We start from the raw sequence: 12,605 nt of genomic DNA, 5'->3' as shown, positions 1-12,605 counted from the left end.
TATATTTCAGATGACATTATTAATGTAGATTATAGAACAGTTTAACTTTCTGTGTTTTCAGAAAGAAGCTTGAAAATATCTGTAGGAAACAGGAAGTTATAAAGGAATTGACATATCAGACTTGAATGAAATACTTCAAGATGTGAAAAATGTAATAAACAAAACTAATGCAGTGGACATGGTAGAAGTAGATTTTCCATAGCTGTAGAGAGAATTGGTGAACCGAAGATAGAAGAAATTATCTAGAATTCAGTGCAACTATTAAAAGGTGGGAAACATTAGGAAAGGTTTAAAGAAAAGGAGAATCATGTTTAGAAGGTCTAGCCTATATTTAATTGGCATACTAGAAGAAGGACACAGAGAATGGGGTAGAGGCTATATTTGATGAGATAATGATAGAATTTTCTAGGATTGATGAAAGCCCGCCATCCTTAGATTTTAGAAATTCAGCAAATACCACACAGAGTAAAAAACAACAGAAATCTCTATATAGAAGAAAACAAAGATAAGAAAAACGTAGAGACTATCCTCAAAAGGATGCTATTTCCAAATAACAAATGAAATCTGGAGTCAATGAAATGATAGCTTAAGTGCGCTATAAAGGAACATGGTAGAATCCAACTTAGAGTTCTATACCCAGAGAAAATTTCAAGAGGGAAGGCTTAACACTTGTTCATCAGTGTTACAATCAAACCACCTACTGCTTTGGAAGAAAGGGCCAAGACCAAATCAGGCTGCCATGGTAAGAAAGCAGTCTTCATGGAATGATCAGATGACCTCTACAAGCTTCATGTGGACAATGATCTGTCTAGTTTCTCAGTAAATATCAGCACCTAGTAGGGTACTCTCAGTAGATTTTGTTGAATGAAAGAAAAAGGCAAATTAACATATTTATTAAGTAAACAAAAAGGGATAGTGAAGAACCAAGCTCCAGGACTTTTGAAGATAGACTTTCTTTTCTTTGCGGTACACTGAGTATCAGCTCTATCTCAGCATTCATTTACGTGTGGAGATCTAGAACAGAGTTAAATTCTTTCTGGTGACTAGCTGACACTACCTGGCTGTTCAGTATTCAGCTCCTGGGAGACAAGGGCCTCAAAACCGTTGGGATTGGGGGTGGGGCAGGTAGGGAATCTTATTAGCATTTGTTGGGATTTTTACCATCAAACCTAGGAGTGTCTTAGAACGGGATAAGATCTTAGAATTCAGAGAAACCATAGCCTGAACACCACATACTTGTCACTGAGGAAGATAGGAACTAACCGCAGAGGAATATGAAGACAGTGCCTACAACCACCACATACATGGTAAGTGTAATCTCTTCTCAGTGGTTGAAGTTGTTCCTGATTATAGCTCTCTTATCTATTCTCCTTTTGATTTGCTGACTGATGGATGCAGACCATTTAACAGCTGAGCATAGCATATTGGAAAGAGCAGTAGGTTTAGATTCTAGTCCCGGTCCTGTTACTTAACAGCTACATGTTGAGGTGAGGTAGGGGATGAGTACTTGGATCTCTGGATCTCTTTTAACTTTTAATGTTCTCCTCCTAAGGGTAGAAGATGAACTAGAGGATCACAAAAGTACCATTTAGTTTTCTGTTCAGTGGCTATTTTGACATACTTTTTTGAGCATATATAATCTCAGAATCCTATGCCTCAAAACTTTGATTCATTGGACAGTTTTTTAGAAAAATATAATTTAACAAATGTAATAATAAAAAAAATAGAAAAATTGAATATTCTTGTCAAGTTTTCCACAAAACTGCAAGTCCCAATGGCTTCATAAGCAAATACTAGTAGATTTTTAAAAAGGAAATAATTCCAGTATTTCACAAACTCCTCCAAAGAATAGTAAACAAAGAGCTTTGCTTTCCTTATTATCTAAAGCTAGCCTAAACTTGATAGCAAAGCCAACTAGGAGAGTTGCAAAGAGAATAATTAGAAGCCAGTTTCACTGAACATAAATGTAAAAGTCTTCAGCCAAATATTAGTCTACTTCTTTGTGTTCACGTATTTTTTATAGGAGACATTTTTATTTTCAGAATGACCCATTTTCTCTACTGTTTGGGCACAAAACTAGACTCTGTATTAGTTCCCCTGTGGTTAGGAGTGGCCTTGTGACTGACCTCTGGCCAAGAAGATGTGAGTGAAAATGATGCAAGCTGCTTCCAGGTGTGATCAGTAAGATACTTCCTACATAATCTTCATATTCTTTCTTCCCTGTTTGGCATTCTTGTGCTAAGAATCCAGATGGGAACCCTGAGGTCCTATATGTGGAACCATAAGATAAATGTCTTTGGGGGTTCCGAATTTCACACAGGGCTCACTGAGAAAAAGTAACATCCTTCTTGGGCTTTGCATGAATAAGAAAAAACTTTCATTGTGTTAAGCCACTGAGATTTATGGATTTATTAAAGCATCTAGCATTACTTATTCTAATACGGAGATTAAATCCAACAATATGCAGAAGAGATAATATATCATGACTAAGTTGGATTTATCCTAGGAATGTAGAGTTTTACCATATTCATGGATCAGAAATCTCATATATATCTGTGCCACATAAGATAATCTTTATGGAGTTGATAAAATATCAATCAGAATACCAAGAAATTCTTTTTGAAAGAATTTCAACAACTGATTCTGAAGTTCACAGAGAAAATAGGAGAAGACACTGAAGAACAAGGTGAGAGGGTTTGCACTACAATATATTAAGACTAATTTTAAAGCTATAATAATTAACATACAGTGGCAGTGGCACAAATACCAAATGCGAAACATACTAATGAAATAACAGCTCAGAAACAGAACCATGCATATATTGATACTTAATATATAATAGAGTGGCAGAACAGACTCCTTAAGCAGTGGTGTAGGGACAATTGATTATCCATATGGAAAACTCAGGAAATTGAACTTCCCTCAGATTTTATACAAAATTACCTCCAGGATGCTTATAGACCTAAATGTTAATGGCAAAATTATAAAGCTATTTACAGGATAATATAGGAGAATATCTTCATGATTATGAGGTAGGTAAGGATTTCTTATGTAAGACATAAAAATCACTATCATACAGATAACTGGAAAGGAAAAAAAATGGTAAATTTTAATTCGTTTAAGAACTCTTCACCCAAAGATAAGTTTTCTTTAATGCCACATGATGGGAAAATATTTTTACAACATATAAAATTAGCCAAGGACTTACATTGACTACTTATAAAAGAATTACTATAAAAATAAATAAACAAATGAAAGAATTACTATAAAACGATGATCAAAAGGCAATCAAAAACTTGGCAAAATAAGTTGAATAGGTGGTTCACAAAAGAGAACATCTGTATGGCCAATAGATAACGAAATGTGCTTAATTTCATTAGTAGATCGGAATGCAAATTAAATACCACAGGTAGGAATGCACATTGATACAGTTATTTTAAAAGAGTTTGGCATCATCTAATATAACTGAAGATCCACATATTTTGCAAACTAATACCTCTGTTCCTAAGAATTCATACCCAAGAGAAATGTGTGCAGGTATGCAGTAGACTGTCTATTAAATGTCCACAGCAGCATTTTTATAGATTCAAAAGATTGAAGCTTCTCCAATGTCTGTCTGCTGTAGAATGGATAAAAGGTTTTTTTCCCAAGCCATGTAATAGAATATTTAGTGAAAATGAACAGGCTATAACTATGTAACTCTATGGAGGAATCTCATAAGAACAGTGTTCATGAAAGAGGCAAGACTGAATAGTATACTGTGTGTGGTTCTATTTCTGTATCATTCACAAATAAGCATAGCTAAATTGTATTTTTAAGTATATGTATATATGTGGTAAACCTATAAAGAAAATCTAGATATTGTCATCACAGAGTTAGGATGTTATTACTTGTACAGGTGGGTGGAGAGGGTGATGCGATGAAGGGAGATAGGGAGAGTTCTGACTTTGGTCTATTTTTTTGACCTATTTGAAGTGACTGATGTTTATAATTATTTGTTGAATTTTATGTAAACTTGTACATACCATTCATATTTCACAATTTTTAAAATTGTTTTTATGTGTTATCAGTAGCTAGAAAGAATAAGTAGTATATGTTTCAAAATTGGAAATATTTATAATAAGGGAAGACAACTTTTCTCATTTTTAAAGTATTCTAATAGTCTAGTTTCAATTTCTTGAAACTTAAGACATGATTTCTTATTTTTTTGAGACAAAGTCTTGCTCTGTCACCCAGGCTGGAATGCAGTGGTGTGATCTTGGCTCACTGCAACCTCTGCCTCCTGGGGTTCAAGCGATTCTCCTGCCTCAGCCTCTTGAGTAGCTGGGATTACGGGTGTCTGCCACCACGCCTGGCTAATTTTTTTGTATTTGAGTAAGAGACAGGATTTCACCATGTTGGTCAGGCTGGTTTCAAACTCCTGACCTCAAGTGATCTAACTGTCTTGGCCTCCCAAAGTGCTAGGATTATATGCATGGGCCACCTCGCCTGGCCCAAGACATGATTTCTTTTTTTTACAAGTACTTGCTCATACTTGTGCTAGATTTACTGACTACTCAACCAGCATTTATGGAGCATTTACTGCTCAGCTGCTTCACAGCAATGAGATTTAAGGTGGGTGGTCAAATTGTGGGTTTATTTAATTAATTTAAATTAGTTAACTTCTCTTGTATTTAAAAACCATGCATTTATACCTTTCAAGTACTTTTAATTCCATAGTTTCCTTTGTAAGTGCTACAATTCTATTAGTTTGGAATGGAATTTGGCAATCATAAAGTTGAGCATATGTTAATTTTTTTTTTTTTTTTTTTTTTTCAGTTCTTGGTAGACAGGAGTTAAAAGTGCAGGCATGGGCTCTAGCAAATACTCCAGGAGTTTAGCCTCTTCATTCCAAAATTTAGTAGCAAATGTCAAGATTCCAGAAAATTGCCAGTACTTTGGGATGTCTATAAGTTATTATTTAAGAACCCATATGCTTTAAATATTTATTTAAACATATTTAGAAAGATAATCCTGATTTATTTACTCTGTAAACAGATGCCAAAGATTGTAGTAATATACATATGTGCACGTATATATATGCACACATTATCTACATGGTGTGTGTGTACATATACACAGAAACACACAGAAGTGGACGGTACTTTTAACTCTTGCCTACCAAGAACTGAAAAAACTTTTAACATATGCTTAACTTTATAATTGTCAACTTCCATTCTAAACAAATAGAATCACATGTATTTATTTAAAATTTTAGACACACTTATTTTCCATGGAAGTTGACATATATGTGTGTGTGTGTATATAAAACATTTTATATTTTATATATAACATTTCCATGGGAAAATGTGTCTAAAATTTTAACTCTGTAATTTGTTGCTGAGTGTTTAACATGAAAGAGCATAAGCTAAAAGAAACCTCCTTCAAATGAATTGCCCTGCCTAATTAGTAGTTCATTTTGAAACAAATTTTTGTAAGTTTATTAATAAAAGAAAACCTTAGAAAAAAGCCTAGAGAGTATTTTTTTTTTCTCCTCAAGTGTCTCTTTTCTTTCTCTTTTCAACTCTTAATCCTTTCCATCTCTAATTTCACCAAGAGATTTAGTATATAAACCAGAAAATGAGAGGCAGATGCTCAGAGTCAGCCAAGTGGTAGCATATGCCCAGAATTCTGTAAATGTTTCCTTGAATTTGAAAGGTAAGGTTGCTAGTACTATATGAGAATGATAGGACATGTGACTTTAAAGATCTTTGCTGGGGTAGGTACCATTATTTCAGTCAGTTATCTTTGTCCAGCAACAGTAATTAATCATCACAACAGTAATTAATCATCACTTCGACGTTTGAGACCCTTTCTGGATTCTAGGTTGTGGAGGTACTAGCCAGACTTGTTTTGAGAAATAATGTCATTTGGATAAAGAGACTAATAATGTGTTACCTGAAGGATCACTGACAGTTTTCTTCCTCACGCTTCTTTGATTATAAGGGATAGGAACTCATTTAAATAGCTCCAACTAATGAAGGAATTTATTGAAGGGAAGCAGACACATAGCCTTCAAAGGAAGACTCCACGGTCTCATCTATGCCACCGAGGCTGGCTTGCAAGATAACTCTTTGCAGGCACAACTGATGATCTTCCTATAAAAATGAATTGATTTAAAACAGGTGATAAATTCAGAGTGGTATTGAGGGGAACTGAATTGGTAACAGTTTATGGAACAGATAGAATGGAGAGGAGAAAAGTGGGAAAAAAGAGACATAAGAGTCTAGACACAAGATAGCACAGGCTTGAGTGAGTATGGGAACAGCAGAAATGGAAATAATCTACAAAATTTGATATTCCATGTGAATGTAGAGAGAGAACAAAGGGAGTAAGGTTGACCAGGTTGGTAAGTCGAAAGATGAGTTTTGTTTAATAAAAGGTAACGATTTAATAAAAGGTAACAAATTCTATCTCCATTAAGTTGAAATCAAAATGTTAGTAAATATCCAAATGATATACAGCAGGCAGTTAGGATTATAAATCTTCCAAATTGCAGATTAGATTTAGATGAATGCATAAAGATTACTATCGTAAAATTATAAAATGAACATATTGGAGATTTTGATTTGTTAATCAATGTGAGGGAGCAATAAGATCATAAACCGAGGAGAACGTAACACAATTTATAGTTAAAGAATGCAGAATTAAATTTATAAATAGAAACAAAATGGTCAGTATCCACAGGGTGACAGTCAACGGTATTCCGCAGGAAACAGTTTCTGCAAACAATAATTCTTTGCAGCAACTGCAAGTTTTTTATAATAAGTTAACTAATGTCCATCTCTGCAATGCTGTAAAATAGCCTCATCAAAGAAACAAGTGGAGTTGGTTCTAGTCGGGGCACTCACAAAATTTCAGGCTTTTACTGTTTTTCCTTAAATTGGTATGAAAATTTTAAACTCAGGAGCCTTCCTACTATTGGATGTTTGATCAGCAGTAGATAGAAGGCTTTTAAAGTTCTTCATTTAGGTAAAACTGGTTTAATTAATGCCAGACAACAAAGCAAAACCTTCTATTTTAAGTTTAATTTGGGCATTTCCAACACAGAGAGAGTGTGGATATGATGTAGGGATTCCTTTTTCCTGGAAATGCTTTTAGGCAGTACGCTCTCCTCTCTTCCTCCACCAGCTTGTATTTTATTATAGATCTTAGTAACTTCTGATGGAGAGGAACTTAGCTTCGGGAGATTGTGGGGTTTACTGTTTTAGACAATTAACATTCTTAATGCTATGTATAAATAACAATGAATTGTCACAAGAATACCTTGAAGATGAGTATTGAAAGGCCACAGGCCCTCTTTTGTCATATTTCCTTGTTAGTTGATGTTATAACAAATAAATACAGATCATTAATCAAATATTTAAAAAAAAAACTTTAAAGAACGGCATACTAATTCTTCCTTTTAAAAACCAGTACTTGCTCTGATAATAAGGTCTATCAAGGATTACTAGGAATCTCTTTTCCTGAGTTTAGATCTAAAATCAATGAACTGGGTAGTTTCACACTCGTAAGTGGTAACAGTTTTTTATAAAGGTAATTATGACTCTCAGATATAAACTGGACATAAGTCAACAATTTTAAGTCATTAATTAGGCATTCTGAAAAAAATGTTGCCTTGGTAAATTCAAAGATCAGACAAATATATAAGCCCATCAAGGCCAAATGAATTTGCTTCATAAATACAAAAACTGGCTCTTCTACAGTTTGGGGAAGAAGTCAGTTGAACTTCCACCAGAATTTATTTGCACATCTATAAACACAAATTATTTGCATTATTATGTTTTCTACAAATTAACTTCTGTTTCTGCAGAGTTGAAAATAGCTGAAAAACCAAGGCACAAACCCCATAGAATCAAATCGATAACTTAGAATAATGTGTTCTAACAATACATAGTTTTTAAAGATACTAGTTCTTTGGGATTCATTTAAAAGTACTTCACTATTCTCAAATAATTAGTGTAGAAAGGTAAATGTTAGCTAAGTTTATTAAATTCTGCATTTTATACCATAAATGACAGTATGCAGAAAGTACCTGAATTGGCCTGTCACATTATATTAAAATCATAATGGAATTTAACTTTTTGTGACATAAATAGAAAAGTGGACATAAATAGAAAAATGATTGTTTCTAACAAATGCTACTATCTAGCCCAGGCGAGATACATAAAATAAAAACTACTTCAAAAATAAAATTGCTTTCTTCTATAGAAGTGAACTGGTGAAAAATATAAGTGCATCAATTTTAGGATTTTATTTCAGTAATCTTGCCAATTAAGACCTTTAAATTAGTTGGAACATGCACAGAACAAGGTGTATCAAATCGGCTTAAATTGATTAATAATTGTTCTTTAAATTTGTCTTTGTAGCAGCCTGTAATGTATATTTTAGAATATATTTCTTTAAAAAAAGCAACTTGAATAAATCAACTGAAATGGGTACACACCACAGAAATTTGAAATTGTTTTGGCACAATTTAGTTTTCTCCTTATTGGAATGATATTGAAAAACTGTCAGTTACATTATTTACAAGAAATAAAGTATCTTTGAAGTTCTATTTACTTTAGAATGGATTATGATAATGACAAATTATAGCTATAGAGAGTACGCAGTATTAACACTCCTGATGCATTTTTCTACTTCTTTATGAGGAATAAGCAGATCTCTCATCCTGGTGACGTTTCAGCACTGTGTTTTCCTCATTGAGCAAGTGTTTTTATTGTGCCTAACTTGTGCATGAGAAAACTGAGACTGGCCTGATTCTTATGTATCTCGCCTGGGCTTCTTAAAAGATTACAGCATTCCACTTGTTAATAATACCAGTGGCACAGGAGAAATTTCTACTCTTGTTCTATTTGGTAATGTGAAGACAGAAAAAGTCTTTTTATGGTAGTTGGGTTCTTAAAACAACTCTTCATGTTTTAGTGATAAGGAGACACAAGTTGCCTATCAAACAGAGGTACATTCGCTTATTATCTACAAAGCTGATAGAGCCTCTTAAATTCCCTCATGGTGACAGAAACCCCATCTGAAGTGAAGGCTTGCAGAGCTGGAGATAGCAGAGCGCTTTCCTTCCTCAAAAGTACAAGCAGGGTTAACCCTACTCTTAGAGTAAACATTTAACGCAATTATTGAACAACGGCTATCTTTTTTCTGTCAATTAAAACATGATCAAAGAAATAAGTACTTGATGATTGCCGTTTGTGAACATTTCAGTGATACGTGTTACAGCTTACTTAGAAGAGCAAGACTATGAATTAACTAGTATTAAAATAAGATGAAAATTGGGGGGAATATCAGAAATTTAGGACTAGAATAAATCAACAACTTTATGATAAGATCTGTGTGTAGGCACCTATTCTGTTTGTTCTGTTTCTAGGGCTTTGTAGGTCTTAAGAGTTCAGTGTGTTCCAGTGTTCTGAGTGTCTACATTTTCACTGCTCATAGCTACTTGGAAAGATTTGGCAAGTAAATGTGCTACCATGGCTGGGGGGAGGATAAATGCCTTTATCCTTTAGTGCTCCCAACTACAGGACCTTTTATGGCCAAGCACACATCAAAGTCCATGTGATTACTTAGGCCCATAGAGCCTAGTGCTGTGGAGAAAATGTTGGAGAAATAAATAAATGCCGTGTTTGCTATATGCACATGCCAAGTAATTTAAGAAGCTAACATATCTACACTAATGATGTATGATTCTTCATGCAAAATTTTAAAAAATCAAATAAATGAAATTTTAAAATAATTTGACTTTGGAGAAACTAAGAAAAAAATTACTGAATCTTAATGTGCTGTGTTTACATTCTACTTCCTTCAAGAAGAAGGGAGTAAAATAAACATCCGTAATTATTGCTAATTATGTTTTAAAGGATACTAAGATCTGCTATGAAATAATTTTCTTTAGATCTAATTTAAATAATCATTTATTGATGAACTTACCTAAGACTAAGCTTCAGTGATGAAGCTTTGACTTGGAAATTTTAACTTCCTAATCCTTTTCTGGAGTTGGCCAGAAAATCAAGAAGTCTCAGCCATTTCAGTAACTCTACTTTAAAATAAGACTCACCAGGGTTTTAAGAAGAAAGAAAGAAATTAGACATTCTGAAAATCAATGAATATTCCATAGATCTTCAAGCTCTTGGTTTTTAATTTATTCTTGCAAGTACTGGACAAGTTATTTCAGGATGACTTTAAGTTAAAAATAAAAATCAGAAAACCAACTGTTTTTTGCATTATACTTATCCCATAATAAGAAGAAGAGAAGTCAGTATAATCCAGGAGATACTTTAATGGCACTCTAGAAAATTCTCCAGAAGTCAAATCAGTGGATTAAATCAAACCATGAAATATACTCTGAATAACTTTTAAGTGCAAATTTAAAAAATATGTAAAGTCACTAATAATTTATACATTCTAATTAGGAAAGAGTCATTACAGACAAGTAATTATCAAGTTTGAATGTTATACAGGAAAGTGAATAATAGGAGTGAAATGATTGGGATATTGTGCTAATTCTTTCTGTTGAATAGGATAAACTCTGATAGGCAGAAAAGAATGTCAGTAATGAAGTTGCTGAAATGTTCAGTTTATAAAAATACTATAACTTCTCAAGGCATCATTTTTATAGAGTCTTATTTCTTTCATGCATTGGTTATATCAGATAAATTGATCAGGCTTTAATCAGATTTGAGTTTTTTAACTGTCAGAGCAGTGATAATTTAGTATTTTAAGAAGTTTAGAAAGGAATAATTCAAACAAGTAAATGTTCCTTTTCTCTTAACGTGTACAATGGGAGAATTAATTTTACTTATATCTAATACTTAGCTTATTTGAAGAAGTAAATACATCTGTGAACATTTAGAAACCGTTCCAGTGGCTCTTGTATAATTCAATTCATTCCATCTGTGCTCTCTTAATAAATTTTACAGAAAAACTCTTGGCAAGTTAGCATTATTTGTGTGTGAATTTTCCAATTGTATTTCAGACTTTAAGAAAGAAAGGCCTTAATGGTTGTGAGAGCCCTGATGCTGACGATTACTTTGAGCACAGTCCACTCTCGGAGGACAGATTCAGCAAACTAAATGAAGATAGTGATTTTATTTTCAAACGAGGCCCTGTAAGTACTTTTACTTTACCTCTACTTTTTATTTGTTGATCCTTTTTGTTAACTTCATTATTTAGGCTCTGAACAAGAAGGAACACAGAGGGTGCGACAGCCCAGACCCTGATACTTCATATGTGCTAACTCCACATACAGAAGAAAAATATAAAAAAATTAATGAGGAATTTGATAATATGATGCGGAATCATAAAATCGCAGTGAGTACTAAAGTATGGTTTGTGCTTTTATCTTGTGCATGAAGAGATTGACCAAACATCTTGTTGCTCATTTTTTATAGTGGGTGATGACAAGAAGTAGAAGGGAAGAAAGGCATTTTATTAGTATTTTTTATAAAACTTTAAGGTAAAATTGCTGAAGTCGTCTTATACATGTTCAGCATTTTAAATGTAGAAGTGAAGAGAAAACATGCCGATACAGACTCTGCCACTTCTTACCCCCAATACCTTTGGATAGGGCACCTAAACATCTTGAATTCTTTCTTCATCTATAAAGTAAGTGAGTTGGCTCTCATGGTTTTTAAGGTATCTTCCAGCTCTAAAATTCTATGATTTATAATATAGAGTATGTCTAAAACTTTCCCTCTACTCCCATGACTCAAAACCTTACATGTTCTTAAATAGATCTTGAGAAAGCAAAAGGTAAGGTAGTCAGGTTTGTTGCAAAACTTTTTCCTAAATTATTTTTAATTATTTGGTATAGTTACTGCAATAGTAGTAGAGCTAAGCTTACTGCTTTGCTGTTTGTAAATGTCCCCAAATCACTTGGCAACAATGCCACCACTTCTGTTTTTTTTTTGTTTTTTTTTTTTGAGGCAGAGTCTTGCTCTGTTGCCAGGTTGGAGTGCAGTGGTGTGATCTCGGCTCACTGCAACCTCTGTCTCCCAGGTTCAAGCAATTCTCCTGCCTCAGCCTCCTGAGTAGCTGTGACTACAGGTGCACGCCACCACTCCCAAATTTTTGTATTTTTAGTAGAGGTGGGGTTTCACCGTGTTGACCAGGATGGTCTCCATCTCTTTACCTCATGATCCGCCCACCTCGGCCTCCCAAAGTGCTGAGATTCCAGGCGTGAGCCACCACACCCAGCCAAGTTTTGTTCTTTTCTTATGCTATAGATACTAAGGAAGAGCAGCCTGGCTTAATTTTAATTTAAGACAGCAGTGTTCTTAAATTGATTGCAAAACAAATAGTGACTTTACAATTTCTGTATACTCATTTATCTAACCATAGCAAAAGAGTATTTGTCTTTGAGCTCATGCTCCTAAGCTTGATAGTTCTTCAAAGAGTTCTCACTGGAAGCTCCATTGGCAAGAGCTACTTAAAATGGTTATTCTGGATCTAATTTTCTAATTCTGTATATGTAGGTCAACCTCCCTTAAACAAATTAGTTTCAATGCTGACATTTATTTTAACATCAGAGTTAATTCTCTCAAAACTATGCCCTAAAG

General features: G+C 33.9%; 1 protein-coding gene across 30 annotated transcripts in view; it reads left to right on the top strand.

Moving 5' to 3' along the window:
* The window catches only part of MEF2A (myocyte enhancer factor 2A), a 144,734-nt gene that overhangs the window by 89,774 nt on the left and 42,355 nt on the right, over positions 1–12,605 (top strand). For 10 of the 30 annotated variants that reach the window (XM_078375982.1, XM_054257198.2, XM_078375975.1 and 7 more), the window contains one exon: positions 11,024–11,155. Coding sequence is in view for 28 of the 30 variants with exons in the window: in XM_078375975.1 (XP_078232101.1) it covers positions 11,024–11,155 (132 nt within the window). In the remaining 2 variants the exon portion in view is untranslated. Of the gene's footprint in view, positions 1–11,023; positions 11,371–12,605 lie in introns of all 30 variants that reach the window. The other 20 variants (XM_078375980.1, XM_078375977.1, XM_078375974.1 and 17 more) reach the window with 4 other exon arrangements.

Source organism: Callithrix jacchus, chromosome 6 (assembly GCF_049354715.1).
Source record: "Callithrix jacchus isolate 240 chromosome 6, calJac240_pri, whole genome shotgun sequence".
NCBI lineage: Eukaryota > Metazoa > Chordata > Mammalia > Primates > Cebidae > Callithrix > Callithrix jacchus.
The sequence above is the reverse complement of the archived record's forward strand: the minus strand, read 5'-3'. Positions and strand labels throughout refer to the sequence as shown.